Source organism: Struthio camelus, chromosome 29 (assembly GCF_040807025.1).
Source record: "Struthio camelus isolate bStrCam1 chromosome 29, bStrCam1.hap1, whole genome shotgun sequence".
Classification (NCBI taxonomy): Eukaryota; Metazoa; Chordata; class Aves; order Struthioniformes; family Struthionidae; genus Struthio; species Struthio camelus.
In genome coordinates, this window is record NC_090970.1 from 68,472 (window position 1) to 95,694 (window position 27,223).

At 65.7% G+C, this 27,223-nt stretch overlaps 4 protein-coding genes across 8 annotated transcripts; 1 reads left to right on the forward strand and 3 right to left on the reverse strand.

The window, feature by feature from the left end:
• Positions 1–1,338: 1,338 nt before the first annotated feature.
• Positions 1,339–5,425, reverse strand: RAB2B (RAB2B, member RAS oncogene family). 4 transcript variants are annotated; one of them, XM_068921693.1, is made up of 8 exons: positions 5,261–5,412; positions 3,641–3,712; positions 3,483–3,550; positions 3,278–3,360; positions 3,097–3,189; positions 2,833–2,944; positions 2,557–2,625; positions 1,339–2,480 (listed from the first exon to the last, which is right to left on the reverse strand). In XM_068921693.1, the coding sequence occupies exons 1-8, from the start codon at positions 5,304–5,306 to the stop codon at positions 2,376–2,378; spliced, it is 648 nt and encodes a 215-aa protein (XP_068777794.1). In that variant the 5' UTR covers positions 5,307–5,412; the 3' UTR covers positions 1,339–2,375. The 4 variants fall into 4 exon arrangements, with proteins under 4 accessions (XP_068777794.1, XP_068777792.1, XP_068777793.1 ...); XM_068921691.1 differs by having other exon boundaries at positions 1,339–2,625; positions 5,261–5,418; XM_068921692.1 differs by having other exon boundaries at positions 2,557–2,944; positions 5,261–5,415.
• A 219-nt stretch (positions 5,426–5,644) lies between these two features.
• On the forward strand, positions 5,645–12,068 carry TOX4 (TOX high mobility group box family member 4). Of its 2 annotated transcripts, XM_068921687.1 has the most exons (10): positions 5,646–6,036; positions 8,328–8,396; positions 8,495–8,737; positions 8,831–9,151; positions 9,264–9,533; positions 9,632–9,703; positions 10,668–11,090; positions 11,160–11,366; positions 11,490–11,653; positions 11,744–12,068. In XM_068921687.1, exons 1-10 carry the CDS (start codon positions 6,031–6,033, stop codon positions 11,805–11,807), a joined length of 1,839 nt encoding a protein of 612 aa, XP_068777788.1. In that variant the 5' UTR covers positions 5,646–6,030; the 3' UTR covers positions 11,808–12,068. The 2 variants fall into 2 exon arrangements, with proteins under 2 accessions (XP_068777787.1, XP_068777788.1); XM_068921686.1 differs by having other exon boundaries at positions 5,645–6,036; positions 10,668–11,366.
• Positions 12,055–18,866, reverse strand: METTL3 (methyltransferase 3, N6-adenosine-methyltransferase complex catalytic subunit). Its single transcript, XM_068921688.1, has 11 exons — positions 18,703–18,866; positions 16,292–16,554; positions 15,859–16,203; positions 14,972–15,147; positions 14,645–14,861; positions 14,379–14,566; positions 14,216–14,254; positions 14,030–14,138; positions 12,487–12,552; positions 12,298–12,410; positions 12,055–12,190 (listed from the first exon to the last, which is right to left on the reverse strand). Exons 1-11 carry the CDS (start codon positions 18,794–18,796, stop codon positions 12,079–12,081), a joined length of 1,722 nt encoding a protein of 573 aa, XP_068777789.1. The 5' UTR covers positions 18,797–18,866; the 3' UTR covers positions 12,055–12,078.
• A 519-nt stretch (positions 18,867–19,385) lies between these two features.
• SALL2 (spalt like transcription factor 2) lies at positions 19,386–26,969 on the reverse strand. The gene is made up of 3 exons (XM_068921683.1): positions 26,914–26,969; positions 21,062–22,866; positions 19,386–19,812 (listed from the first exon to the last, which is right to left on the reverse strand). The coding sequence occupies exons 1-3, from the start codon at positions 26,960–26,962 to the stop codon at positions 19,546–19,548; spliced, it is 2,121 nt and encodes a 706-aa protein (XP_068777784.1). The 5' UTR covers positions 26,963–26,969; the 3' UTR covers positions 19,386–19,545.
• Positions 26,970–27,223: the final 254 nt, after the last annotated feature.

The following is a 27,223-nucleotide window of genomic DNA, read 5'->3' on the forward strand; positions in this document are numbered from 1 at the left end:
TGCTCCCCCCCCCCGCCCGCCTTCCCCAGCGCCGCCGCCCTATTGGCCGCCGCCCCGCGCTAGGCCACGCCCCCCTCCCCTTATACAGACAGCGCTGAGGAGAAAAGGGGGGGGAGGAAGGAAGGGGGCGTGGCCTCGGCAGCAGGGTAGGTTGCGCCGCTTCCCGGAAGTCGCCGCGGAGGGGGCCTAGCGCGGGGCTTGAGGGGGGGAGGGGGCTGCCGCCGCGCTGCCTGACGCGCCCCCCCCCGCCGCCGCCGCCTGCGCTCATTCCCCCCCCCACTCCGCCCTCCCCGCCTTTTAATTAGTATAAATAAATAAATATATATATATATGTGTTTTACCGCGGCGGGTGTGCGGCGCTGCGGCGCCGCCGCCGCCTTCCTTGCGCTGGCTGCCCGGCGAGGCGGAAGGGGGCGGCGTGAGGCGGCGCCTCCCGTCAGGCAGCGCCGCGGGCACCTAAGCGCCGCCGCCGCCGCCATCTTGCGGCGGCCCTTAACCCCCTGCCCGCCATGGCGACGCTCCCCCCCCCCCGCCCGCTTCCCCCTCCGTCGCCGCCTACAAACGGCTTTTTTTTTTTTTTTAAATCATCCCTTTTGCGTTAAAAATAAAAACCGTTAAACCCTCCGCGCCCCCCCCCTCCCCGCACTACCGGCTCGCTGTTTTTATTGTTTTTAGGGGTAAAACGCCCCAAATCGACGTTTCCGCGCTGCCGCGGCCTCCTCCCCCCCTCCCGTCCCCAAACGGAGCTGCTTCGGCTTATTTCCACTTTTAAAACAAAATAATAATGTGGGGGGGAAATGAAATAACAAGCGGAAAACAAGCTCAAAAAGCTTGTTTTTTTCTGGAAAATAAGCTCAAAAGTGCCTCCCCCCCCCCACCTTGGGCTCTTATTTTAATAAAAAGCTGTAAAATAGACGCCCGAAGGCGGCTAAACCCCTTAAAAGCCCGAAACGAGCCCCCAAAAGCTCATTTCCGCCCTCAACAAAGCATGTTTTCGTATTTAATAAAATATAAGGGAAAAAAGAGGTAAAAAAAATGATAAATTAGCACCCTGCCCCGCCAGCCGCTTTTTGGTGTTTTCCTAACTCGGGCGTCCCCGAAGCGGCTTTTCCCCGGCAAAACCGTTTCCCCGCAAATTCATGACGGGAGAGGGGGAAAAAAAACCCCAAAACCACCTTTTTGAAACTCAAGCAGCTGTTTGTTGGGGTTTTTTTTTTTAAGGAAAATGGGGGGAAAAACAAAAAAAAGCAAAAATCCTGCTGCTGCTGTAAGTTTTCATCTTTCCCTATAGCGGAAAAAGGAAATGCTTGAGGAAAATGAGGAAAAAGCCCTTTAAAATACTTCATGTTCCTGTTTATAAGGCAGAACAGGTGAACGTGAAACGTCTGCATTGTTTAACAGAAAAAAAAAAGTATATTTTGTGTATGTGTATAGATATATATATATATATATTTTTTTTTTTTTTTTTTTTGCTTTTCTGCACAATTGCTGTGTTTCTGTTTTTTGGGGCGAGGAGAAAGAAGGCGAAACCCTGCGATTTTGGCCAAAGCGCTTTATCCCGACCGCTCGTCCTCCCCTCCAGCGCCGCACGTCGCGCGAGTGAAAAGAGGAGGAGGAAAAAAAAAAAACCCAAAACAACCTGCCCCAGCTCCAAAACTGATGCTCGGCCGCGAGTAGTTTTCCTCACCGGAGCGAAAACGTGTCGGTGGAGGGGGAGGAAACGGGACCGAATCGGGTGGGAAAAAGGGGGGGAAACAGGATTGAATCTGGGGAAAATGAGGAAAACTGAGGAAACGGGCTCAAATCGGGAGGGAAAATGGGGGGGAAACGGGGAGGAAACCAGGATCGAGTCGGGTGGGAAATGGGGAAAATGGGGGGAAATGGGATTGAGTCGGGTGGGAAATGGGGAAAAGGGAGGAAACAGGATCAAATCAGGTGGGAAAATGGGGGGAAATGGGATCGAATTGGGTGGGAAATGGGGGAAACGGGGAGGAAAGGGATTGAATCAGGTGGGAAAACGGGATTGAATCAGATGGGAAATTGGGGGGGGAAATGGGATCGTTCGCGGGAAAGAGGCGACGAGGAGGTTCGGGGCGGGAAATTCCCGTGCCGAAAACATCGTGGTCGGGGCTGGGCCGGGGGATTTACGGAGGCGGCCGGCGTCGAACGACGCCGCGAGCGGTCACGGCGTTTAAAAAAAGAAAACTGAAAAATCAAAAAAAGAGAAAAAAAAAAAAAAAAAAAAAGCTCGTTTACAGGCAGCGGAGACGGCGCTGAAGCGGCAGCGGAGCCGCCCCGGCGAGAAACGCAGCTCGAAGCCGCCGTCTTTTTTCCTCTCCTTTTCCCTCCAACCCAAAACGAAGGGGGCGATTCGTTCAGCAGCAGCCGGAACCGTCTCCCGAGCCCGGAGCGCCGTGTCGGGCGGCGGAGGAAGGCGCCGTCCCCGCGGGTTGCTGGGGACCGATTTTGATGCCGTTGGCCTGGAAAAGGAGAATCGGGGAGAGAGGGGAGCGGGAGCCGCCGCTTCCCTCTGCCCCGCCGGCTCCGGGCGCTCACCTCGTTGCTCACGTCGAACAGGCCCTGCTGGATCTTGCCGTAGATCTCCTTGGCCGTGTCGATAAACGCCTGCCAACGAGAGGCAAAAAAAGGAGGGGGGAAAAAAAGGGGGAAAAAAAAGGAGGAAAAAACAAAAAAAAAAAAAAGAGGGAAAACCAGCTGCCCCCAGTGGCTCTGAGAGGGGATTTCCCACCGGCGAGCAGGAAAGCATAAAGAAATATATACGTATGTGTATTTATATAACCGCCGGCCCCCCCCCCCAAATAATCCCTTCACCTCTTCGACGTTGGCCGCCGTCTTAGCCGACGTCTCCATGAAAACCAGCCCGTGCTCCCGGGCGAAGGCTTCGCCCTCCTCCTTCCGCACGTCCCGCCGCGACTCCAGGTCGCTGCCGAGGCAGGAGACGGATTCGGCCGAGGGGCAGGACGCAAGAAAAGAAAGGGGGGGTGAGGTGGGTGAAAAAAACGAAAAAACAAAAAAACCTCCCTTCTTAGAGTCCGGGACGAGTCTCCGGACTCGCTCTTGTTGTTTTTATTTAACCTCTTGTTCCCGATCAGCATGATGACCATGTTGGAGCTGGAGTGTTGGCGGGCGTCTTCCAGCCAGGACGTCAAGTGGTTGAAGGTCTCGCGCCTGCGCGGGGGCCAAGAGCGATTCGGGGTGGGGGGCGGCGGAGGGGGGACGACGTCGAGGCCGACGCGAGCGCGGCCGGCGGCGATACCTGGTGATATCGTAAACCAGCAGCGCCCCGGCCGCTCCTCGGTAGTAGGAACGCGTGATCGAGCGGAAAGACTCCTGTCCAGCCTGGAAAAAGAGAGATATTTATATATATAGAGAGAGAGAGAGAGTTTTTTGTTTTTTTCTTTTTAAAAAAAAGGGATGGTCCCGATACGCTGCTGTTTTTTCTTTCTCCCCCGCGGCCTCACCGTATCCCAGATCTGCAGCTTGATCTGCTTGTTCTCGACGCTGATCATGCGCGCCCCGAACTCGACGCCTGCAAGAGAGGGCGCGGGGCTGCCGGACGCGGGCTCGGAGGAGCCGGGGGAAACGCGGGGCCGGGCTCCGCTCCGGCCGGGATCCTCACCGATGGTCAGGTCGTGGACGGGCTGGAAGCGCTTGTCGGTGAACTGCAGCAGCAGGCAGGACTTGCCGACGCCTGCGGGCGGACGGACGGACGGGCTCCGGCTCCCTCCGCGACTGCTGCCCTCGATCTCCCCCCAAAAATACCTCCCCCCTTGTTTTCTCCCCCCTCTCCTACATCCTGGCTGCTCCCCACACCCCCAGCTCCCTCCGGCCACCGGCCCCCTTTTGCCTCCCCCCTCAATCCCCCCCCCCAAATGACCCCTTTCTGCCCCCCTCAGGCTCTTCTGCCCCCCTAAAGCCCCTTCCTGCCCCCCCAGAGACCCCTCTTGTCCCCCCAGAGCCCCTTCCTCCCCCCAGACCCCTTTCCTGTCCCCCCAGACCCCTTTCCTGTCCCCCCAAAGCCCCCTCTTGTCCCCCCAGAGCCCCCTCTTGTCCCCCCAACCCCTTTCCTGTCCCCCAGAGCCCTTCATGCCCCCCTAAAGCCCCTTCCTCCTCCCTTAGACCCCTTCCTGCCCCTCCAAAGCCCCTTCCTGCCCCACTTCAGGCTCTTCTACCCCCCCCCGAAACCCATCCTGCCCCCTCAGACCCCCTTTCTGCACCCCCAGAGTCCCATCCTGCCCCCCCAAAGCCCCTTCCTTCCCCTCCAGACCCCTTCCTGCCTCCCCCAGAGCCTCTTCCTCCACCCCAGACCCCTTTCTGCCCCCACAGAGCCCCATCCTGCCCCCTCCAACCCCTTCCTGCCCCCCCAAAGCCCCCTTTTGCCCCCCAAATCCCCTTCCTGTGCTCCCTAGAGCCCCTTCCTGCCCCCCAGACCCCTTTCTGCCCCCCAGAGCCCCATCCTGCCTCCTTCAACCCTCTCCTGCCCCCCTAAAGCCCCTTTCTGTGCCCCCCAGAGCCCATTCCTGCCCCCCCAAAGCCCCTTCCTGTGCTCCCTAGAGCCCCTTTCTGCGCCTTCAAAGCCCCTTCCTTTCCTCCAGACCCATTCCTGCCCCCCTAGAACCTCTTCCTCCACCCCAGACCCCTTCCTGCCCCCCAAAGCCCCTTTTTGCCCCCCAAATCCCCTTCCTGTCCTCCCTCGAGCCCCATCCTGCCCCCCCAGAGCCCCTTTCTGTGCCTCCCAGAGCCCCATCCTGCCCCCTCAGACCCCTTTCTGCCCCCTCAAAGCCCCTTCCTTCCCCCCCAGACCCCTTCCTGTCCCCCAAAGCCCCTTTTTGCCCCCCAAAGTCCCTTCCTGTGCTCCCTAGAGCCTCTTCCTGCCCCCAGACCCCCTTTCTGTGCCCCCCCAGAGCCCCCTCCTGCCCCCTCAGACCCCCTCCTGCCCCCTCAGACCCCCTCCTGCCCCCTCAGAGCCCCTTCCTGTCCCCCCAAAGCCTCTTTTTGCCCCCCAAAGCCCCTCCTGTGCTCCCTAGAGCCTCTTCCTGCCCCCAGACCCTTTTCTGCCCCCCAGACCCCCTTTCTGTGCCCCCCAGAGCCCCATCCTGCCCCCCAGAGCCCCTTCCTGTGCTCCCTAGAGACCCTTCCTTCCCCCCTCAGACCCCTTTCTCCCCCCCACAGCCCCTTCCTGCCCCACTTCAGGCTCTCCTGCCCCCTCAGAGACCCTTCCTGCCCCCCGGCCCGGTACCGGTATCGCCGATGATGATGTATTTGAAGAGATACGCGTAAGACATGATGCCCGGAACCAGGTCCGCCCAGGGCCGCTCTGTCCTCGGAGGCCGGCCGCCTCTACTCCTCCGGCTTCCGGCGGCGCTCTGCCCGCCCCGGAGGCCGCCTCTACTCCTCCGGCTTCCGGCGGCGCTCTGCCCGCCCCGGCGGCCGCCTCTACTCCTCCGGCTTCCGGCGGCGCTCTGCCCGCCCCGGCGGCCGCCTCTACTCCTCCCGCTTCCGGCGGCGCTCTGCCCGCCCCGGCGGCCGCCTCTACTCCTCCCGCTTCCGGCGGCGCTCTGCCCGCCCCGGCGGCCGCCTCTACTCCTCCCGCTTCCGGCGGCGCTCTGCCCGCCCCGGCGGCCGCCTCTACTCCTCCCGCTTCCGGCGGCGCTCTGCCCGCCCCGGCGGCCGCCTCTACTCCTCCCGCTTCCGGCGGCGCTCTAGGCAGAACCTGGGCGCTCTGGGGCCGGGGGCCGCCGGCTCCACTGCTCCTACCCGGCCCTGCCAGCTCGGCAGGGCCAGAAAAGACCCAAACGCGACTTTTTTCCCCCTCCCACCCCGTCTCCTAGGGGGGCTCCCGCCGCCGGCGGGGGGGGGAGGGAGGGAGGGAGAGGCCGCCTCTATGACCCTCGCGCCGGAAGTGGAGTGACGCGGCGTGACGCGAGGGCGGGGAGGCGGGACTTCCGCTTCCGGGGTCGGGGGCCGGAGCGCGTCGCGGGGAGACTCTCGCTCGGCGGCGGCGGCGCCATGGAGGTGAGCGGGGCCCGGGACCGGGGGGGGGAGGTGTTGTCGTGGAGGTGGAGGCCCCGTGGGGAGAGCCGGGCACCGGGGGGGGGAGATGGGGGGGCGATGAGGGGAGTTAGGGGGTGCTGGGGGCTACTGGGGGGGATATGGGGGGAGTTAGGGGGAGATAGGGGGTGCTGGGGGCTGCTGGGGGGGAGATGGAGAGAGTTAGGGGGATATAGGGGGTGTTGGGGGCTGCTGGGGGGGAGATGGGGGGAGTTAGGGGGATATAGGGGGTGCTGGGGGCTGCTGGGGGGGAGATGGAGAGAGTTAGGGGGATATAGGGGGTGTTGGGGGCTGCTGGGGGGGATATGGGGGGAGTTAGGGGGATATAGGGGGTGTTGGGGGCTGCTGGGGGGGATATGGGGGGAGTTGGGATATAGGGGGTGCTGGGGGCTGCTGGGGGGGATATGGGGGGAGTTGGGATATAGGGGGTGCTGGGGGGAGATGGAGGGAGTTAGGGGAGATAGGGGGTGCTGGGGGCTGCTGGGGGGGGAGATGGAGGTGTTGGGGGGCGATGGGGGGAGTTGGGGGGAGTTGGGGGCTACTGGGGGGGAGATGGGGGTAGTTAGGGGAGATAGGGGGTGCTGGGGGGTGCTGGGGGGGAGATGGAGGGTGTTGGGGGGAGTTGGGGGATATGGGGGGAGTTAGGGGGTGCTGGGGGCTACTGGGGGGATATGGGGGGAGTTAGGGGTATATAGGGGGTGCTGGGGGCTGCTGGGGGGGAGATGGAGGGTGTTGGGGGGCGATGGGGGGAGTTGGGGGGTGTTGGGGGTTACTAGGGGGATATGGGGGTGAGTTGGGGGGTGTTGGGGGCTGCTGGGGGGGATATGGGGGGAGTTAGGGGGATATAGGGGGTGTTGGGGGCTGCTGGGGGGGAGATGGAGGGTGTTGGGGGGCGATGGGGGGAGTTGGGGGGTGTTGGGGGCTATTAGGGGGGATATGGGGGGAGTTAGGGTAGATAGGGGGTGCTGGGGGGGAGATGGAGGGTGTTGGGGGGTGGGGGGGGAGTTGGGGGTGCTGGGGGCTACTGGGGGGGATATGGGGGGAGTTAGGGGAGATAGGAGGTGCTGGGGGCTTCTTGGGGGGATATGGGGGGATATAGGGGTATATAGGGGGTACTGGGGACTGCTGGGGAGGAGATGGGGGGAGATGGGGGTGCTGGGGGCTATTGGGGGGCGATGGGGGCTGCTGGGGGGTGATGGGGGAGATGGGGTGCTGGGGGCTGTTGGGGGGTGATGGGGGGAGTTGGTGTTGGGGGCTACTGGGGAGAGCTGGGGGAGCTGGGTGGTGTTGGGGCAGATGGTGGGACATAGGGGTGCTGGGGGTTACTGGGGGGTGCTGGGGGGGAGATGGGGGGTGTTGGGATCTATTAGGGGGTGCTGGGGGCACACTGGGGCGGAACTGGGAGCTATTGGGGGCACTGGGAGGGTGCTGGGGGCTGCTGGGGGCACTGGGAGGGTGCTGGGGGCTGTTAGGAGGGTGCTGGAGGCTATTGGGAGGTGCATGGGGCACTGGGAGGGTGCTGGGGGCTATTGGGGGGGTTTGGGGGGCACTGGGAGGGTTCTGGGGGGTGCTGGGGGCACTGGGAGGGTGCTGGGGGCTGTTGGGAGGTGTTGGGGGCACTGGGAGGGTGCTGGGGGCTATTGGGGGGGTTTGGGGGACACTGGGAGGGTGCTGGGGGGTGCTGGGGGCACTGGGAGGGTGCTGGGGGCTGTTGGGAGGTGTTGGGGGCACTGGGAGGGTGCTGGGAGCTGTTAGGGGGGTTTGGGGGACACTGGGAGGGTGCTGGGGGCTGTTAGGGGGGTTTGGGGGACAGTGGGAGGGTTCTGGGGGGTGCTGGGAGCACTGGGAGGGTGCTGGGGGCTGTTGGGAGGTGCTGGGGGCACTGGGAGGGTGCTGGGAGCTGTTAGGGGGGTTTGGGGGGCACTGGGAGGGTGCTGGGGGCTGTTAGGGGGGCTTGGGGGACACTGGGAGGGTTCTGGGGGGTGCTGGGAGCACTGGGAGGGTGCTGGGGGCTGTTAGGGGGGCTTGGGGGGCACTGGGAGGGTGCTGGGGGCTGTTGGGAGGTGTTGGGGGCACTGGGAGGGTGCTGGGGGCTGTTAGGGGGGTTTGGGGGACAGTGGGAGGGTTCTGGGGGTATTGGGGAGCGCTGGGAGGGTGCTGGGGGCTACTGGGAGCGCCGGGGAGGTGCCGGCGGCCCGTTGCTGTCCTCAGCCGCCTCCGTTTCTCTCCCTCCCGGCCGGCCGGGCGCCGCGCAGTTCCCCGGCGGCAACGACAACTACCTGGCCATCACCGGCACGGCTCACCCCTTCCTGACGGGGGCCGAGGTGAGGCGGCGGCGGGGGGGGGGGGCCGGTCGGCGGAGGAAACGGGGCGGTGGGGCAGCCCCACCTTCCTCCTCCTCCTCCTCCTCCTCGCCGCGCAGACCTTCCACACGCCCAGCCTGGGCGACGAGGAGTTCGAGATCCCCCCCATCGCCCTGGACGCCGACCCCTCGCTGGCCGTCTCCGACGTGGTGGGCCACTTCGACGACCTGGGCGACCCCGGCAGCGCCGCCGACGCCGGTTTCTCCGCCCAGTACGGCGTGCAAGCCCTGGACATGCCGGTGGGCATGAGCCACGGCTTGATGGAGCAAAGCGGCGGCTTGCTCGCCGGCGGGTTGTCCATGGTGAGAGAGCGGCGGCTTGGCGAACCCGGGGGAAAAAGGAGAGGGGGAGAGGCGCGGGCGACGGCGGTTTTGACGGCGCTCCGGCTTTTCCAGGAGCTGGAGCACACCATGGGGACGCAGTACAGCGCCAACCCGCCCGTCACCATCGACGTGCCCATGGCGGCCATGAGCCCCGGCGGCTTGTTGGGCCACGGGCAGCTCACCACCATCGACCAGTCGGAGCTGAGTTCGCAGCTGGGGCTCAGCTTGGGCGGCGGAAACGGAGCCGGCAACGGCGCCGCCGCCGCCCAAGCCGCTGCCCAGGCCGCCGCCGTGCTGTCGCCGGCCCCGGCTCGCTCGCCCCAGGAACGCCTCTCGCCCGCGCCGTCGCCCGCCGGCTCCCTGCAGGAGGACGAGGCCGAGGAGTTCAGGCGGGTGAGGCGCTCCGGACCTTTTTCTTCCTCCCCCTAAACCTTCCCGCTACGCCGAAACGACGGGTTTTTTTTTTTATTGTTATTATTTTATTTTTTTTTCAATTTTTCTCTAGCAAGCCCCGGCCCAAAAGACGCCGCCGTCGCCCGCCGCCCCCGCCGCCCCCGCCGCGCTGGTGGTGGACCCGGGCCGCAAGCAGAAACCCCCCAAGAAGCAGAAGAAGAAGAAAGACCCCAACGAGCCGCAGAAACCCGTCTCGGCCTACGCCCTCTTCTTCCGCGACACGCAGGCCGCCATCAAGGGCCAGAACCCCAACGCCACCTTCGGCGAGGTCTCCAAGATCGTGGCCTCCATGTGGGACAGCTTGGGCGAGGAGCAGAAGCAGGTGGGCAGAGAGGAGCGGGAGGAAAGCGAGGGGGGAAGCGGCCAAGAGCCTCGGTCGCGGGAGCTGCCGCTGGCTCCTCTCTCCTCCTTCCGCCGCAGGTTTACAAGCGGAAGACGGAAGCGGCCAAGAAGGAATACCTGAAGGCGCTGGCGGCTTACCGAGCCGTCCAGGTACGGTCCCTGCCCTCCCTCGCGGCGCGCCGGGCTGCCGAGACGTTATCTGGGCCGCCGAAACGCTATCCGGGCCGCCAAAAAGCCGACCGGGCCGCCGAAACGCTATTTGGGCTGCCAAAATGCCATCCGGGCTGCCGAAACGCCATCTGGGCTGCCAAAACGCTATCTGGGCTGGCAAAAACGCTGACCAGGCTGCCAAAACGTTATCTGGGCCGCCAAAATGCTATATAGGCCACCAAAAGGCCGGCCTGGCCGCGGAAACGTTATTTGGGCTGGCAAAAATGCTATTTAGGCTACCAAAATGCTGTCTGGGCTGCTGAAATGCTGACCAGGCTGCCAAAACGCTATCTGGGCTGCCGAAACGCCGGCCAGGCCGCAGAAATGCCATCCGGGCTGCCAAAACATTAGTTGGGCCATCAAAATGCTATTTAGGCCCCCCCCAAAAAGCCAGCCGGGCTGCCGAAACGCTGGCCAGGCCATAGAAATGCCGTCCGGGTTGCTGAAGCAGTATCTGGGCTGCCAAAACGCTATTTAGGTCACCAAAAAGCCGGCCGGGCCGCGGAAACGCTATTTGGGCCGCCAAAACGCCATCCGGGCTGCCAAAACACCATCCAGGCCGTGAAAAACGTTATCTAGGCTATCAAAACGCCATCTGGGTTGCCAAAATGCCAACCAGGCCACTAAAAACGTTATCTGGGCTGCCAAAACGCTATCTGGGTCCCCCAAAAGACAGCCGGGTGGCAGAAACGCCATCCGGGCTGCCAAAACGTTATCTGGTCCGCCAAAAACGCTATCTAGGCCACCAAAACACCGGCTGGGTGGCGGAAAGGCCATCCGGGCCGCCAAAACACTGGCCAGGTTGCAGAAACGCCATCCGGGCCACCGAAACGCCATCCGGGCCACCAAAACACCCTCGGGTTCGGCTGCGGCGCCGCCCCCCGACCGCCTTCTCTCCCCGCAGACCTCGGTGGAGACGGTGGAGCTGGAGCCCAGCCCGACGTCGCCGGCCCCGCAGCCGACCCCGGCGGCCGCCGCCGCCGCCGTCGCCTCCTCCTCCTCCTCCTCGCCGGCCCCGGAAGCTGCGGCGCCGGCGCCGACCCCGGCGACCAGCATCACCAAAATCATCATCCCCAAGCAGATGCTGCCTTCCTCGCTGGCCGTGTCGTCGCAGGGCGGCGTGGTGACCGTCATCCCCGCCACGGTGGTGACGTCGCGGGGCGGCTTGCAGCTGGGGGCAGCGGCGGCGGCGGCGGGGGCCACGCAGATCGTCACCCGCTCGGTGCTGCAGGCGGCCGCCGCCGCCGCCGCCGCTTCGGCTCAGCTGCCCCGGCTGCAGCCGCCGCCGCTGCAGCAGATGCCGCCGCCGCAACCGCCGGCGCAGCAGGTGGCCGTGCTGCAGCCGCCGCCGCCGCTGCAGGCCATGCAGCAGCCGGCGGCGGCGGCGGCGGCGCAGCAGAAAACCCGCCTGCACCTGCCGCAGCCTCAGCCGCCGCCGCTGCAGATCAAGATCCTGCCGCCGCCGGCTCTGCAGATCCAACCGCTGGCGCTGGCGGCGGAGGAGGAAGCGGCGGCGGCCGCCAGCCCCGACCGCGGCGCCGGCCCCGAGCTGCAGGGCTCGCCGGAGCCCGTGGAGATGATCGCGGCCGACGTGGTGCCCGAGGTGAGGCGGCCGGCGGGGGTCGGAAGAGCCCCTACCCCCGGGCGGGTTTTTCGGCCGGGAAATAAAACCCGTCCCGACTTGTTTTGCCGTTCCTTTCGGGCTTCCTCCCGCCGGGGCCGGCAGGTGGAGTCGCCCACGCAGGTGGCGGTGGAGCTGGTGGCCGAGTCGCCGGCGGCCGAGTCGCCGCGGCCGCGCTGCGTGCGCTCGGGCTGCGAGAACCCGCCGGTGGCCAGCAGCGACTGGGACAACGAGTATTGCAGCAGCGAGTGCGTGGTGAAGCACTGCCGGTGAGCGAGGAGGAGGAGGAGGAGGAAGGCGGCGGCGAAACCCGGCCCCGCCGACGCTCTCCCTCACCCCCGTCTTGTTTCCCCCGGCAGGGACGTCTTCCTCGCCTGGCTGGCGTCGCGCAACTCCAGCAACAGCGTGGTCTTCGTGAAATAGCCCCCCGCCGCCGCCGCCGCGGACTCTCTTTTTTTTCCTTCCGCGGCCGCCCGTTTCCTTCTCCCGTTTCCATTAAAACCGGGTCCGGCGGCGGGGGGGGGAAAAAACGTGCCCCCCCCCTTCCTTCCGCCCTGCAGCGGGTTTTTAGGGCTTGCCGCGCACCCCCCCACCGCACCGCAGCCTCGCTTTCCTTTTTTTTTTTTTTGTGTGTGTGTGCGCGCGCGTTTGCGTGCGTTTTTTATTACAAAAACCGTTCCCCGAGCCCGCGCGCCTACATGTTTTTGGGCTTGGAGATGATGCCGTCGGGGTAGTGCTGCTTGAACTGGGCCACCACGTCGGGGTCGAGGAGGTGGATGCCGTCCAGCTGGTTCCCCAGCGTGATCCTGGGCAGAGCGGAGGGGGACGGATTTGGAAAGGGGTTTGGGGGGGGGGTGTGAATAAATAAATTAATAAAAAGCCGGTGGGGGGGGGAAACCCCAGACGCGCTCACCAGTTGGGCTGGACGTTGTGGGGGCGGCCGAAGAGCTCGATCTTGCGCGTGCCGGGCGAGAGGCGCTCGATCATGCCGTAGATCTCGTCGGGTTTGTGGCTGGTGGAGCGGACCTGGGGGGGGGACGCGGCGGCGGCCGGTTTTATGGCCGCCGTCGGCCCCGTCCCCGCGCCGGCGGCCCGGACTCACCTCGGCCACGATGACGTCGCAGTCCAGCCCGCGGTTGAAGCCTTGGGGGTTTCCTTTCACTCCCACCTGGACGAGGGGTGGAAACAGGAGGGGAGAAAAACGGGTTAAAAAAAAGAAAAAAATAAGTAAAGGGGGGGGGGGTGCCATGGGGGGGTCCCCTAAAGAAAGCGGCCCCGAAACTGCCCCCCTTCCAGACCCAAAACTGGGCCCCCAACGCCCCCAGTCGGCCCCCTCCACCCCCAAAGACTCGAAAATGGCTCCTGGGAAGTCAAAACTGAGCCCAAAGATCCGCCCCGCCAAGACCCCAAAACTGCCCTCAAAAGAACCCCCCCCCAAACCAGCCCCGAGGAACCCCCAAAAACACGAGCCTGAAAGACCTCAAAACTGGACCCCCCCCCAAAGGACTCCAAGGAACCCCAAAAAACAGGCCCCCCCCCCCAAGGACCCTAAAACTGGACCCCGAAAGACCCAAAACCAGCCCCCAAAGGACCTCAAAACTGAACCCTAGAAGACTCAAAAATGAACCCCAAAAGACCCCCCCAATAGACCCCAAAACCAGACCCCAAAACATCCCCAAAACTGGAGCCCAAAGGACCCAAAACCGAATCCCCAAACTGGAGCTCCAAAACCAGACCACGAAAGACCCCCCCAAAGGACCCCAAAACCAGACCTAAAAGGACCCCCAAAAGACTGAAAACCAGACCCCAAAACCAGACCCAAAAGGACTTCCAAAAGACTCAAAACCAGACCCCGAAAGACCTCCCCAAAGGACCCCAAAAGCAGACCCCAAAAGACTCAAAACCAGACCCCGAAAGACCCCAAAAGACCCCCCAAAGGACCCTAAAAGCAGACCCCAAAAGACCCCAAAACCAGACCCCGAAAGACCCCGCAAAGGACCCCAAGACCAGACCCCGAAAGACCCCCAAAAGATTCAAAACCAGACCCCGAAAGACCCCAAAACCAGACCCCAAAACATCCCCAAAACTGGAGCCCAAAGGACCCAAAACCGAATCCCCAAACTGGAGCTCCAAAACCAGACCCCGAAAGACCCCCCCAAAGGACCCCAAAACCAGACCTAAAAGGACCCCCAAAAGACTCAAAACCAGACCCCAAAACCAGACCCAAAAGGACTTCCAAAAGACTCAAAACCAGACCCCGAAAGACCTGCCCAAAGGACCCCAAAAGCAGACCCCAAAAGACTCAAAACCAGACCCTCAAAGACCCCCCCTGAAAGACCCTAAAACCAGATCCCGAAAGACCCCAAAAGACCCCCCAAAGGACCCTAAAAGCAGACCCCGAAAGACCCCAAAAGCAGACCCCGAAAGACCCCCCCTGAAAGACCCCAAAACCAGACCCCGAAAGACCCCAAAAGACCCCAAACCGGCACGGAGCAGCAGCCGCTCGGCCTTTTTCTCCGTGCGGGGGGAAAAAGCGCCGCCAGGCTCCGGCCGGAGTGGGGTTTTTGTTTTTTTTTTTGGGGGGGACGACGTGTTTTTGGGGGGCGATTCGGGGCTGGGGGGGGGGCAGGGGGGGCCGCCCGTACCAGGCAGTGCTCCTTGCCGTGGTTGAGCCAGTGGCCGGTGCGGCCCGTGCGGATGATGCGCTGCAGCTGGTTCGTCTTCACCCAGATGATCTCGTCCACCCGCTCGTACCTGGCGAGGGGGCGGCGGGTGCCGAGGCCGCCGGCGGCGAGGAAGAGGAGGGACGGGGGAAGAGGGGCGAAACTCACCCCCAGAGGTTGAGGCATTCGCGTCCCAGCTCCATGGCTCTGCCGGGGGAGTAAAAAAAAAAGAGGGTGGCGGGGGGAGAAAAAGAGATTGCGAGAGGTGCCGGGGTCGGAAAGGAGGTTTTCGGAACGAAGCGGGGGTTTTTGGTTTTAATGCCTCGCTCACCGTCCGGTGACCCAGAGGAAGAGGAAGCCTTCGTCCTGCAGCACGGGGATGTTGAGGCGCCGCATCTCGTCGTCGGTCAGCGTGCCGTAAGGCAGCTCCATGTGGATGTCCCAAGGCGGGTCGGCCATGACCACGGCGAATTTGCCCAGGATGCTGACGTCCAGGTAGCGGATGTCGCAGCAGATCCACTGGAAAAGGAAAGAAAACGAAACAAACACGGAGCGGTTCGAGCGCCTTCGCTTCCCGCCCCGGCCGGGAAGCCCTACCTGCGGCGGGAAGAGGCGGTCGACGCTGGCGTCGCCGCCGACGGCCTGGGGCAAAGCCAGCTCCTGGCCGGGGTTGCGCTCGCGGCCGCCGGGCGCTCCGGCGTCGCAGCAGGCGTCGATCTCGTAGTGGACGTACTTGCAGGTGTCCATGTGGAAGCAGGTGTTGAGGAAGGAGCAGTCGCCCAGCGACTCGTCCGTGTGCTTGTTGATGATGCGCCTGGCGGCGGCGAGGAGGGAAGCAACCCCCAAAAAAATAAAGGCGCGGAGGCGGGACGAGGCTGGAAACGGGGAAGGAAAGGAGGAAAAAGGAAGGAAGGAAGGACGCACCGGAAATGGAGCTTGCGGCAGGGCCGCTCGGCGTCGGTGGCCTTCATGCACTCCTCCTTGGTGCCGTAGTCGCAGAACTCCTGCACCTGGGCCCGGCCCCGCGAGCGAAACTTCTCCACGATGGACTGCTCCTTGGCCGTGGTGGTGTTGAGCAGCTCCAGGATCTCCTGGCTCACCTGGGGAGAGCGGGGCAAACGCCCGGGCCGAAACCCTTCGGCGGGGGCGAGGGCGGGCGCCGGGCGCCTTTCGGGGCACGAAGGCGAACGCCGGGCGCCTTTCGGGGGGAAAAAAGCGAACATTGGGTGCCTTTCGGGGGGGAAAAAGCGAGCGCTGGGCGCCTTTTCGGGCACGAAGGTGAACGCCGGGCGCCTTTTGGGGGGAAAAAGCGAGCACCAGGTGCCTTTCGGGGCACAAAGACAAATGCCAGGTGCCTTTTAGGGGGAAAAAGTGAAAGCCAGGAGCCTTTTTGTGGGGGAAAAAGGAGCGCCAGGCGCCTTTTCGGGCACGAAGGCGAAAGCCGGGCACCTTTTGGGGGGAAAAAGCGAACATCGGGCGCCTTTTGAGGCACGAAGGCGAAAGCCAGGTGCCTTTCAGGGGGAAAAAGTGAAAGCCAGGAGCCTTTCGGGGCACAAAGGTAAAAGCTGGGTGCCTTTTGGGGGGAAAAGCGAGCACCAGGTTCCTTTTGCAGCATGAAGGCGAAAGCCAGGCACCTTTTGGGGGGGGGAAAGCGAGCGCTGGGTGCTTTTTCGGGGCGAAAAGTGAGCACCGGGCGCCTTTTAGGGGGAAAAAGCGAAAGCCAGGAGCCTTTCGGGGCACAAAGGTGAACACCAGGTGCCTCTTGGGGGGGAAAAGCGAGCGCCGGGTGCGATTTGGGGGGGCGCCGCTACCTTCTTGCTCTGCTGCTCCTTGGTGGACTGCTGGCTGAGCAAGCTCTCGATCTCCCGGTCGACGTCGGAGGCCTGCTTGCGCCACTTCTTAGCCGGTTCCTTGCCGGTTTCGGCGGCGGGGGCGGCGGGGGCGGCGGAGCCGTCGGCGGCGTCGGCTTGGGGCCGCCGCTTGCGTTCGGCCACGGCGCCGGTCATGGCCGAGAGCTTGGCGTGGTCGGCGTAGGTGACGAGGGTGGGTTGAGCGGCTTCCTCGTGCAGCAGCCCGCGGCGCACCTCGATGAGCTCCTGGGCGGCGAATTTCTGCAGCAGGCTCTCCACGCTGCGCTGCGCGGCCGGCGCGTCGGGCTGCGGGGCGAGACAGAGCGGGCGTTGAGAGCGGCGGCGGCGGCGGGAAATCCGGCAAGGGGGCCGGAGGAGGAGGAGGCGGCCGTACCGTGGCGATGGCGCGGCAGATGGCCAGCGCGTCGGTGGGCAGCGGCAGCGCCAGGTCGGCCAGGTGCCGCAGCAGCCGCCGCTCCAGCGCCGGGTCGGTGGTCAGCTCGGCCGCTCCGCCGCCGCCGGCCGCCGCTCCTGCTCCTCCTCCTCCTCCGCCGGCCGCTCCTCCGACACCTCCGGCCGCCGCCGCCGCGGGGGCGACGGGGGCCGGGCTGGCGCTGCGGGACGGAGGGGCCAGCGCCAGCTCCGGGTGACGGGGGTCTGGGGGCCGAGGGGGGTCGGGATCGGAGGGACGAGGCTCCTTCCTCCTCCTCCCACCCCCCCCTCCACCGCCCTGGCACCCTCTGACCCCTCCTGACGTCCCTTGACCCCCTCCTGACGCCCCTTGACCCCCTCCCGATGCCCTCTGACCCCTCCCGACACCCCCTGACCTCCTCCTGGTGCCCCTGGACCCCCTCCCGATGCCCTCTGACCCCTCCCGACACCCCCTGACCTCCTCCTGGTGCCCCTGACCCCTCCCGATGCCCCTTGACCACCTCCCGATGCCCTCTGACCCCCTCCCGATGCCCTCTGACCCCCTCCCGATGCCCTCTGACCCCTCCCGATGCCCTCTGACCCCCTCCTGGCACCCTCTGACCCCTCCCGACACCCCCTGACCTCCTCCTGGTGCCCCTTGACCCCCTCCCGATGCCCTCTGACCCCCTCCTGATGCCCTCTGACCCCCTCCTGATGCCCCTTGACCCCTCCCGACGCCCCCTGACCCCCTCCCGACGCCCTCTGACCCCTCCCGACGCCCCTGGACCCCTCCCGACGCCCCCTGACCCCCTCCCGACGCCCCCTGACCCCCTCCCGACGCCCCCTGACCCCTCCTGATGCCCCCTGACCCCCTCCCGACGCCCCCTGACCCCTCCTGATGCCCCCTGACCCCCTCCTGGTGCCCTCTGACCCCCTCCCAGCACCCTCTGACCCCCTCCTGATGCCCCTTGACCCTTCCCAACACTCCTTGACCCCTCCTGGTGCCCCTGGACCCCCTCCTGGTGCCCCTGGACCCCCTCCTGACGCCCCCTGACCCCTCCCGACGCCCCCTGACCCCTCCTGGTGCCCCTGGACCCCCTCCCGACGCCCCCTGACCCCCTCCCGACGCCCCCTGACCCCCTCCTGGTGCCCTCTGACCCCCTCCCGGCACCCTCTGACCCCCTCCTGATGCCCCTTGACCCTTCCCAACACTCCTTGACCCCTCCTGGTGCCCCTGGACCCCCTCCTGGTGCCCCTGGACCCCCTCCCGACGCCCTCTGACCCCTCCCGACGCCCCCGACCCCTCCTGGTGTCCCTGGACCCCCTCCCGACGCCCCCTGACCCCTCCCGACGCCCCCTGACCCCCTCCCGACGCCCCTTGACCCCTCCCGATGCCCCTTGACCCCCTCCCGATGCACCCTGACCCCTCCCGATGCACCCTGACCCCTCCCGACGCCCTCTGACCCCTCCCGACGCCCCTTGACCCCTCCCGACGCCCCCTGACCCCCTCCTGGTGCCCTCTGACCCCCTCCTGACGCCCCTTGACCCTTCCCAACACCCCTTGACCCCTCCTGATGCCCCCTGACCCCCTCCTGGTGCCCCTGGACCCCCTCCTGGTGCCCTCTGATCCCCTCCCGACGCCCCCTGACCCCCTCCTGGTACCCTCTGACCCCCTCCCGGCACCCTCTGACCCCCTCCCGACGCCCCTTGACCCCTCCTGATGCCCCCTGACCCCCTCCTGGTGCCCTCTGACCCCCTCCCGGCACCCTCTGACCCCCTCCTGATGCCCCTTGACCCTTCCCAACACTCCTTGACCCCTCCTGGTGCCCCTGGACCCCCTCCTGGTGCCCCTGGACCCCCTCCCGACGCCCTCTGACCCCTCCCGACGCCCCCGACCCCTCCTGGTGCCCCTGGACCCCCTCCCGACACCCCCTGACCCCTCCCGACGCCCCCTGACCCCTCCCGACGCCCCCTGACCCCCTCCCGACGCCCTCTGACCCCTCCCGATGCCCCTTGACCCCCTCCCGATGCACCCTGACCCCTCCCGATGCACCCTGACCCCTCCCGACGCCCTCTGACCCCTCCCGACGCCCCTTGACCCCTCCCGACGCCCCCTGACCCCCTCCTGGTGCCCTCTGACCCCCTCCTGACGCCCCTTGACCCTTCCCAACACCCCTTGACCCTTCCCAACACCCCTTGACCCCTCCTGGTGCCCCTGGACCCCCTCCTGGTGCCCTCTGATCCCCTCCCGACGCCCCCTGACCCCTCCTGGCACCCCTTGACCCCTCCCGATGCCCCTTGACCCCCTCGCGATGCCCCTTGACCCCTCCCGACGCCCCCTGACCCCTCCCGACGCCCTCTGACCCCCTCCCGGCGCCCCCCCCCGCCCCGCACCGAGCGGGTCCTGCTTCCGCCGCCGCTGGAGCCGCTCCCGCAGCGAGTCCAGCTGCTTCTTGTGCGCCTGGATCGAGCTCCACGTGTCCGACATGGCGCTGGCGGCTGCGGCTGCGGCTCCGCTCCCGGCCCCGGCCCCGGCCCCGCTCCCGGCCCCGCCGCCGCCGCCGCCGAACCGGAAGCGGGGCGGAGCGGCGCCCGCTAGGCCGCGCCCTGAAGCCGCGCGCGCCATCTTGGCTGCGGGCACGGCGGCCAGCAGAACGCCGCGCGGGAGGAGGGAGGGGGGGGGACGGTGTCCTAGCAACGGGCGGCGCCGCCCTCACGGCGAAGCCGCGCGCGCCATCTTGGCTGCGGGCACGGCGGCCAGCAGAACGCCGCGCGGGAGGAGGGAGGAGGGGGGACGGTGTCCTAGCAACGGGCGGCGCCGCCCTCACGGCGAAGCCGCGCGCGCCATCTTGGCCGCGGGCGCGCGCGGCCATCTTAGCGGCGGGCGGCGCCCTGGCAACGGCGCGCGGCCATCTTTGTTGCGGGCGGGGCCGCCATCTTACGCCCTGGCAGAGGGCGTTGTTGGGGGGGGGGAGAGGCGGGAGAACCCCCCCCACCCCCCAAAATAACCCATTTTCCTCCCCAAAATACGACGCCGCCTCCTCCCTCCCAAAACAAGAAGCGGAGACGAGTCACCGTGAAGGGCTTTAATGGAGGAGGCTACGCTGGGGTTGGGGGAAAGGAGGAAGACGGAGGAGGGGGGTCAAGATGGCGGCGAGGGGAGGCGAAGGGGGCGCCCTGTGCGCTACAGTCGAGGCGAAACTAGGATTAAAAGATAAAAAGGGACCCGTCGAGGCGCTACTTCTCGGCCGGGCCTTGCCCCGAAGCCGCCGGGGGGTCGGCGGGGGCCGGGGGGCCGGGTCGGGGGCGGCCGGCGGCCGCGAAGGCGCCGTACTGGCTCCAGAAGGAGAGGGCCGGCGGCGGCGGCGGCGGCGGCGGTGGTGGCGGTGGGGGCAGCTCCGGCGGTTTGCCGGCCCCACGGCTCGGCGGCGTCGGCGGCGGTTGGGGGCCCGGCGCGGGGCGGGGGGCGCGGGCCGCCGGGCCGCCGCTCCAGCATGGCGGCACCTGTTGGGGGGGCGGTGGGGGTTGGGGGGGGAAGAGCAAGGAGGCGAGGGAGGAGGTGGTTGGGGGGAAGAAGCGGCGTCCCGAACGTCCCCGTCGGACTGGGAACGTCCCCGTGGACCGAGAACGTCCCCATGGACCACCAGTGTCCCTAGAGAGGGACCATGAGCGTCCCCATGGACCGGGAATGTCCCCATGGACCAGGAACGTCCCTAGAGAGGGACCACGAGCGTCCCCATGGACCAGGAACGTCCCCATGGACCACCAGCGTCCCTAGAGAGGGACCATGAGTGTTCCCATGGACCGAGAACATCCCCATGGACCACCAGCGTCCCTAGAGAGGGACCATGAGCGTCCCCATGGACCAGGAACGTCTCTATGGACCAGGAACGTCCCTAGAGAGGGACCATGAGTGTCCCCATGGACTAGGAACGTCCCCATGGACCACCAGCGTCCCTAGAGAGGGACCATGAGCGTCCCCATGGACCAGGAATGTCTCTATGGACCAGGAGCATCCCTAGAGAGGGACCATGAGTGTTCCCATGGACCGGGAAGGTCCCCATGGACCACCAGCATCCCTAGAGAGGGACCATGGGCATTCCTATGGACCGGGAACATCCTTAGGGACTAGGAAAGTCCCCATGGTCTGGGACCATCCCTATGGACCAGGAAGGTCCCCATGGACCACCAGCATCCCTAGGGATGAGTGTCCCCAGGGACCGGGAACGTCCCCATGGACTGGGAACATCCCTATGGACCGGGAAGGTCCCCATGGACCACCAGCATCCCTAGGGATGAGCGTCCCCAGGGACCGGGAACATCCCCATGGACTGGGAACATCCCTATGGACTGGGAAGGTCCCCATGGACCACCAGCATCCCTAGGGATGAGTGTCCCCAGGGACCGGGAACGTCCCCATGGACTGGGAACATCCCTATGGACCGGGAAGGTCCCTATGGACCACCAGCATCCCTAGGGAGGGACCATGAGCGTCCCTATGGATGGGGAATGTCCCTATGGACCACCAGCATCCCTAGGGAGGGACCATGAGCGTCCCTATGGACCAGGAACGTCCTTAGGGACCACCAGCATCCCTATGAAGGGACCAGGAACGTTCCTATGGACCAGAAGTGTCCCTAGGGAGCACCAGCATCCCTACAGAGGGACCAGGAGTGTCCTTAGGGCCTGGGAACGTCCCTAGGGAGCACCAGCATCCCTACGGAGGGACTGGGAGCGTCCCTAGGGACCTTACCTGCCCCTGCTTCTTCGGCGCGGCCCCGTCAGGAGCGCCGTCCTCGGCCGGGCTGGCCCGCGGCTCCTCCGGCTGCGCGTCGTCCCCTCGGCGCGCTCCACCTTCCTCCACCTGGGGCTCGCCGGCTCCCTCCGAGGCCGGCGGCGCAGGGCTGCCGGCCGGGCGGCGAGGAGCGCCGCCTTCCTCATCCTCCTCCTCATCCTCCTCCTCTTCCACCACCACCTCCTCCTCCTCGTCCTCCTCGTCCTCCTCCTCCTCGGCTGGGGCCTTCTCGGAGTCATCCTCCTCGGAGGCGTCCTCCTCAGAGGCGTCCTCCTCCTCGTCTTCGTCGTCGTCGTCGTCGTCCTCCTCCTCCTCCTCGTCCTCGGAGGACTCGTGGGGCCGGCGGGCGGGCGGCGGGCCACCGTTGGCCACCTGCCCGCCCAGGTGCAGGCGGACGTGGTGCTGGAGGCCCGGGCCGTCGGCCAACTTCTTCTGGCAGATGGGGCAGGAGGTTCGGGGCCGAGCGGCGGCGGCGGCGGTGGGGCTGGCTCGGTGGGCGGCCGAATGAGCCCGCAAGTTGCCGCGGGTGGAGAAAGCCCGGCCGCAGGCCTGGCAGCGGAAAGGGCGCTCGGCGCTGGCGCCGCTGGCGTGCTGCCCTGCGTGCAGCCGCAGCGCCCGGGGGCAGCTCAGCACCCGGCGGCACACGGGGCACTGGTTGGAAGAGGACGGCGGCGGCGGCGGCGGCGGTGGCGGCGGTGGCGGCGGCGGGGCGGCCGCTGCCGCCGTCCCCGGCGTCTCTGTTGGGTCGATCTTCTCCACCAGCTGCTGCAGCTTGGAGGTCTCGGAGGGGGCCGGCGGCTCCAGGAGGAAGGGGAAGGCGGCGGCGTGGTGGTGGTGGTGGTGGTGGTGGTGGTGGTGGTGGTGGCCGCCCTTGAAGTGGTTGGCCAAGACGGCCCAGGCGGGCAGCTTGCCCGGCGGCGTGTTTTCGTCCCCCTTGGCCTTCTCCTCGGCCGCCTTCAGCAGCACCAGCTTGTTGAAGCCCGGCAAGGGTTGGGGCAGCAGCGGGAGGCCCTCGGTGGCCACCACCGGTGGTGGCGGCGGCACCGGTGGCGGCACCGGTGGTGGCACCGGCGGCGGCTTCTCGCCGGCTTCGCTCTTCTCCGGCGGCGGGCAGCGAGGTCCGGCCAGGAGGTAGTCGAGATGCTCGGGCACGGGGTGGGGGTTCATCTGGACGTGGGGGTAGCGGTCGCGGTGGCGGTGGAAGTGCACCTTGAGGTTGCCGCGGGTGGTGAAGCGGTTGCCGCAGACGTTGCACTTGTAGGGCCGCTCGCCGGTGTGGGAGCGCAGGTGGATCTGCAGGGCGCTGTCGCTGCCGAAGGCCTTGGCGCAGAAGCGGCACCGGTGCCGCCCGCCCGGCTTCTCCTCCGCCTCGTTCTTGGGACGCAACAAACCCGGGAAGGCCGGCGGCGGCGGCGGCGGCGCCGGGAAGGCGGCCGCTTCGGCTTTGGCCCCCCACGGGCGGTAGAGGTGGAAGAAGGTGGGTTTAGGTGGGGGGCCGGACGCCGGGGCCCGCGGCGGTTGGGTTTTGGCGGCGGCGAAGAGGGTCGGGGTGGCCCGAGGTGGGGCCGGGGCGCCCAACAGCAGGACTTGGCGGCAGATCTCCTCCGTGAGCTGCAGCTGGTGGAGCTGCCGCTGCTGCAGCACCCGCAGCTCCTCCAGCAGCAGCGGGATGTCCAGCGGCGGCGGCGGCGGCTCCGCGTCCATCGGCGGCGGCTCCGAGGAGGAGGAGGAGGAGGAAGGAGCGGCGGTGGCGGCCGGGGAACCTGCAGGGCGAGAGGGGCCGGGATTTGGCGCCGTCCCACCCCGAAATGCACTGGCCCCACAGAGGGGGATCAGGGGAGGGTTTTCCTGCCCCGGATGGATGGATGGATGGATGGATGGATGGATGGATGGATGCACCATGGGGTGGGCAAGGACACAGACACGGATGGATGGACGGATGGATGGATGGATGGATGCACCATGGGGTGGGCAAGGACACAGACACGGATGGATGGACGGACGGAGAGACCCGGAGACGGAGGGGAGGAGGGACAGATGTGGGGACGGAGGGACGGATGGACGGACACATGGATGGAAGGACGGACACGGGGATGGAGGGACGGATGGACGGACACATGGACGGATGGATGGACATGGGGACAGAGGGATGGACGGACGGGGGATGGAGGGATGGATGGACGGACACATGGACGGATGGACGGACACATGGATGGATGGACGGACACGGGGATGGAGGGATGGATGGACACAGGGATGGAGGGATGGATGGACGGACACGGGGATGGATGGACAGACACGGGGACAGAGGGATGGATGGACACGGGGATGGAGGGACGGATGGACGGACATGGGGACAGAGGGATGGATGGACACGGGGATGAAGGGATGGATGGACACGGAGATGGAGGGACGGATGGATGGACACATGGACGGATGGACAGACATGGGGACAGAGGGATGGATGGATATGCAGATGGAGGGATGGACACAGGGACGGATGGACAGACGTGGCAACGGAGGGATGGACAGACGGACACAGGGATGGAGGGATGGATGGATGGACACAGAGACGGAGGGAGGGATGAATGGGCACGGGGATGGAGGGATGGATGGACGGACACATGAATGGATGGATGGACACGGGGACAGAGGGATGGATGGACACGGGGATGGAGGGATGGATGGACGGACACATGAATGGATGGATGGACACGGGGACAGAGGGATGGATGGACACGGGGATGGAGGGATGGATGGACACAGGGATGGAGGGAGGGATGGACAGACACGGGGACAGAGGGATGGATGGATATGCAGATGGAGGGATGGCCACAGGGACGGATGGACAAATGTGGCGACGGAGGGATGGACGGACAGACACAGGGATGGAGGGACGGATGGATGGACACGGAGACGGAGGGAGGGATGGATGGACACGGGGATGGAGGGATGGATGCAGGGACTTGAAGGATGGACAGACCCGGAGGCGGAGGAGAGGACGGAGAGACGTGGGGACGGAGGGACGGAGGGATGCGGGGACCCGAAGGACAGACGGACGCGGGGACGGAGGAGAGGATGGACAGACGTGGGGACGGAGGGATGCGGGGACCCGAAGGACAGACGGACGCGGGGACGGAGGAGAGGATGGACAGACGTGGGGACGGAGGGATGCGGGGACCCGAAGGACAGACGGACGCGGGGACGGAAGAGAGGATGGACAGACGTGGGGACAGAGGGACGGAGGGATGCAGGGACCCGAAGGACAGACGGACGCGGGGACGGAGGAGAGGCCGGACAGACGTGGGGACGGAGGGACGGATGGATGCGGGGACCCGAAGGACGGACGGACGGACGCGGGGACGGAGGGCCGGATGCCGGCAGGCAGGGACGGATGCAGGGCCCCGAAGGACGGACGGACGGACGGAGAGACCCGGAGGGCAGGACGGACGGACGCGGGGACGGAGGGCCCGATGCCGGCAGGGCCGGGCGCACGGAGAGGCCCGAAGGACGGACGGACGGACGGACGGACGGATGGAGCCGGGTCGCCGGGATGGAGCCCCCGTGGGGCAGGCCGTGGTGGGGGCAGCGTCCGTCCGTCCGTCCGGGGGGGGGGGTCGCGCCCCGCTGCCGCACCTCCCGGCTCGGCCATGGCCGGTCCCGCGGCGGCTCCGGCTCCGGGAGGAAGAGGAGGAAGAGGAGGAGACGCGGGCGGATGCGGCGGCTGCAGGGACCTCTGGTGTCCGGAGGGGACGGGGACGGGGGGGGGGACGGGGGGGTCCCCGAGCCGTGATGCAATCAAGGGGGGGTGTCCCCGAGCGATGATGCAATCGGGGGGGGTCCCCGAGCCGTGATGCAATCGGGGGGGGGTGTCCCCGAGCGATGATGCAATCGGGGGGGGGTCCCCGAACCGTGATGCAACCGGGGGGGTCCCCAAACCGTGATGCAATCAAGGGGGGGGTCCCCGAGCCATGATGCAATCGGGGGGGGTCCTCGAGCCGTGATGCAATCGGGGGGGGGTCCCCAGACTATGATGCAATCAAGGGGGGATCCCCAGGCTGTGATGCAATAGGGGATCCTCAAGCTGTGATGTAATCGAGGGGGGGTCCCCAGGCTGTGATGCAATAGGGGATCCCCAAGCTGTGATGCAATCGAGGGGGGTCCCCAGGCTATGATGCAATCAAGGGGGGGTCCCCAGGCTGTGATGCAATCAAGGGGGGGGGCGTCCCCAAACCGTGATGCAATCAAGGAGGGGGTCCCCAGGCTGTGATGCAATAGGGGATCCTCAAGCTGTGATGTAATCGAGGGGGGTCCCCAGGCTGTGATGCAATGGGGGATCCCCAAGCTGTGATGTAATCGAGGGGGGGTCCCCAGGCTGTGATGCAATGGGGGATCCCCAAGCTGTGATGTAATCGAGGGGGGTCCCCAGGCTGTGATGCAATGGGGGATCCCCAAGCTGTGATGTAATCGAGGGGGGGTCCCCAGGCTGTGATGCACGCGAGCGTCGCACGCAGATGTTTGCACGCAGATTTGCACGCAGATATTGCACACGAGCGTCGCCCGCAGATATTTGCACGCAGATATTGCACGCGAGCATCGCACACAGACATTTGCACGCAGATATTGCACACGAGCATCGCACACAGATATTTGCACGCAGATATCGCACGCGAGCGTCGCCCGCAGGTATTTGCCCGCAGATATTGCACACGAGTGTCGCCCGCAGATATTTGCACGCAGATATTTGCACACAGACATTGCACACGAGCATCATGTGCAGCTCTTGCACGCAGATATTGCACGTGATCATCGCATGCAGATATTTGCACACGAGCGTCGCCCGCAGATATTTGCACGCAGATATTTGCACACAGACACTGCACGCGAGCGTTGCATGCAGCTATTGCACGTGATCGTCGCTTGCAGATATTTGCATGCAGACATTGCACACGAGCATCACGTGCAGCTCTTGCACGCAGATATTTGCACACGAGCGTCGCCCACAGATATTGCACGCAGATATTGCACGCAAGCGTCGCCCACAGATATTGCACGCAGATATTGCACACGAGTGTCGCACACAGATATTTGTACGCAGATATTGCACGCAAGCGTCGCCCACAGATATTTGCACGCAGACATTTGCACGCAGATATCGCACACGAGTGTCGCACACAGATATTTGCACGCAGATATTGCACGCGAGCGTCGCATACAGATATTTGCACGCAGACATTTGCACGCAGATATTGCACACGAGCGTCGCCCGCAGACATTTGCACGCAGATATTGCACGCGAGCATCGCCTGCAGACATTTGCACGCAGATATTGCACGCGAGCATCGCCCGCAGACATTTGCACGCAGATATTGCACGCGAGCATCGCCCGCAGACATTTGCACGCAGATATTGCACACGAGCATCGCCCGCAGACATTTGCACGCAGATATTGCACACGAGCATCGCACGCAGATATTTGCACGCAGATATTGCACACGAGCATCGCCCGCAGACATTTGCACGCAGATATTGCACACGAGCATCGCACGCAGATATTTGCACGCAGATATTGCACGCGAGCATCGCCCGCAGATATTTGCCCGCCGACATTTGCCGGCGCGCGCCGATATCGCGCCCGCAGTTTGCAAGCGGCGCCGGGACGCTGTTGCAAAAAAAATAAAATACAATCGAAAAAGCGAGGAGGGGGGGGGGGGAAGAAACCGGCGCACCCCGACCCCCCCCTCCCCGAAACCCCCTGCTCCCCCCCAACCACCACCCTCCTCCTCCTCCTCCTCCTCGGCGGCACCCACCGTGCTCGGCGACGAGCTGCTGCGGCCGGCGCTGCTTGCGGCGCGGCATGGCCGGGGGGGGGGCCGGTTTGCAGCCCCCCCCGTCCGTCCGTCTGTCCGTCCGTCCATCGGACGGTCGGACGCGTCTTCTTCTTCCTTCCCCCCCCCCCCCCACTGCCCGCCGCCGCCGGCCTCGTCTTTTCCCCCCCCAAAAAAACTCCTAATCTGGCTTTGCACTTTCTTTTGAAAACAAATTTGTTGGGTTTTTTTTTTTTTGGGGGGGGGGGGTTGTTTTCCCCGGGGGCTTTTGGAGCAGGGCGCAGGGTGGGCG

Excerpts from the sequence above, each read along its gene's own strand:
- RAB2B (XM_068921690.1), bottom strand. The coding sequence starts at position 5,306 with ATGTCTTACGCGTATCTCTTCAAATACATCATCATCGGCGATACCG. Across the intron at positions 3,551-3,640 it reads CGTCCACGACCTGACCATCG|GCGTCGAGTTCGGGGCGCGC; the intron begins GTGAGGATCCCG and ends CCTCTCTTGCAG. Across the intron at positions 3,190-3,277 it reads CTGGTTTACGATATCACCAG|GCGCGAGACCTTCAACCACT; the intron begins GTATCGCCGCCG and ends GCCCCCGCGCAG.
- TOX4 (XM_068921686.1), top strand. Across the intron at positions 8,738-8,830 it reads TCGCCGGCGGGTTGTCCATG|GAGCTGGAGCACACCATGGG; the intron begins GTGAGAGAGCGG and ends CGGCTTTTCCAG. Across the intron at positions 11,367-11,489 it reads CGGCCGACGTGGTGCCCGAG|GTGGAGTCGCCCACGCAGGT; the intron begins GTGAGGCGGCCG and ends CGGGGCCGGCAG.
- METTL3 (XM_068921688.1), bottom strand. The coding sequence starts at position 18,796 with ATGTCGGACACGTGGAGCTCGATCCAGGCGCACAAGAAGCAGCTGGAC. Across the intron at positions 12,553-14,029 it reads ACGGCAAGGAGCACTGCCTG|GTGGGAGTGAAAGGAAACCC; the intron begins GTACGGGCGGCC and ends CCCCTCGTCCAG. Across the intron at positions 12,191-12,297 it reads CACAACGTCCAGCCCAACTG|GATCACGCTGGGGAACCAGC; the intron begins GTGAGCGCGTCT and ends CGCTCTGCCCAG.
- SALL2 (XM_068921683.1), bottom strand. The coding sequence starts at position 26,962 with ATGCCGCGCCGCAAGCAGCGCCGGCCGCAGCAGCTCGTCGCCGAGCAC. Across the intron at positions 22,867-26,913 it reads GCAGCTCGTCGCCGAGCACG|GTTCCCCGGCCGCCACCGCC; the intron begins GTGGGTGCCGCC and ends CTCGCCCTGCAG. Across the intron at positions 19,813-21,061 it reads CGCCGAAGAAGCAGGGGCAG|GTGCCGCCATGCTGGAGCGG; the intron begins GTAAGGTCCCTA and ends CCCCCCCAACAG.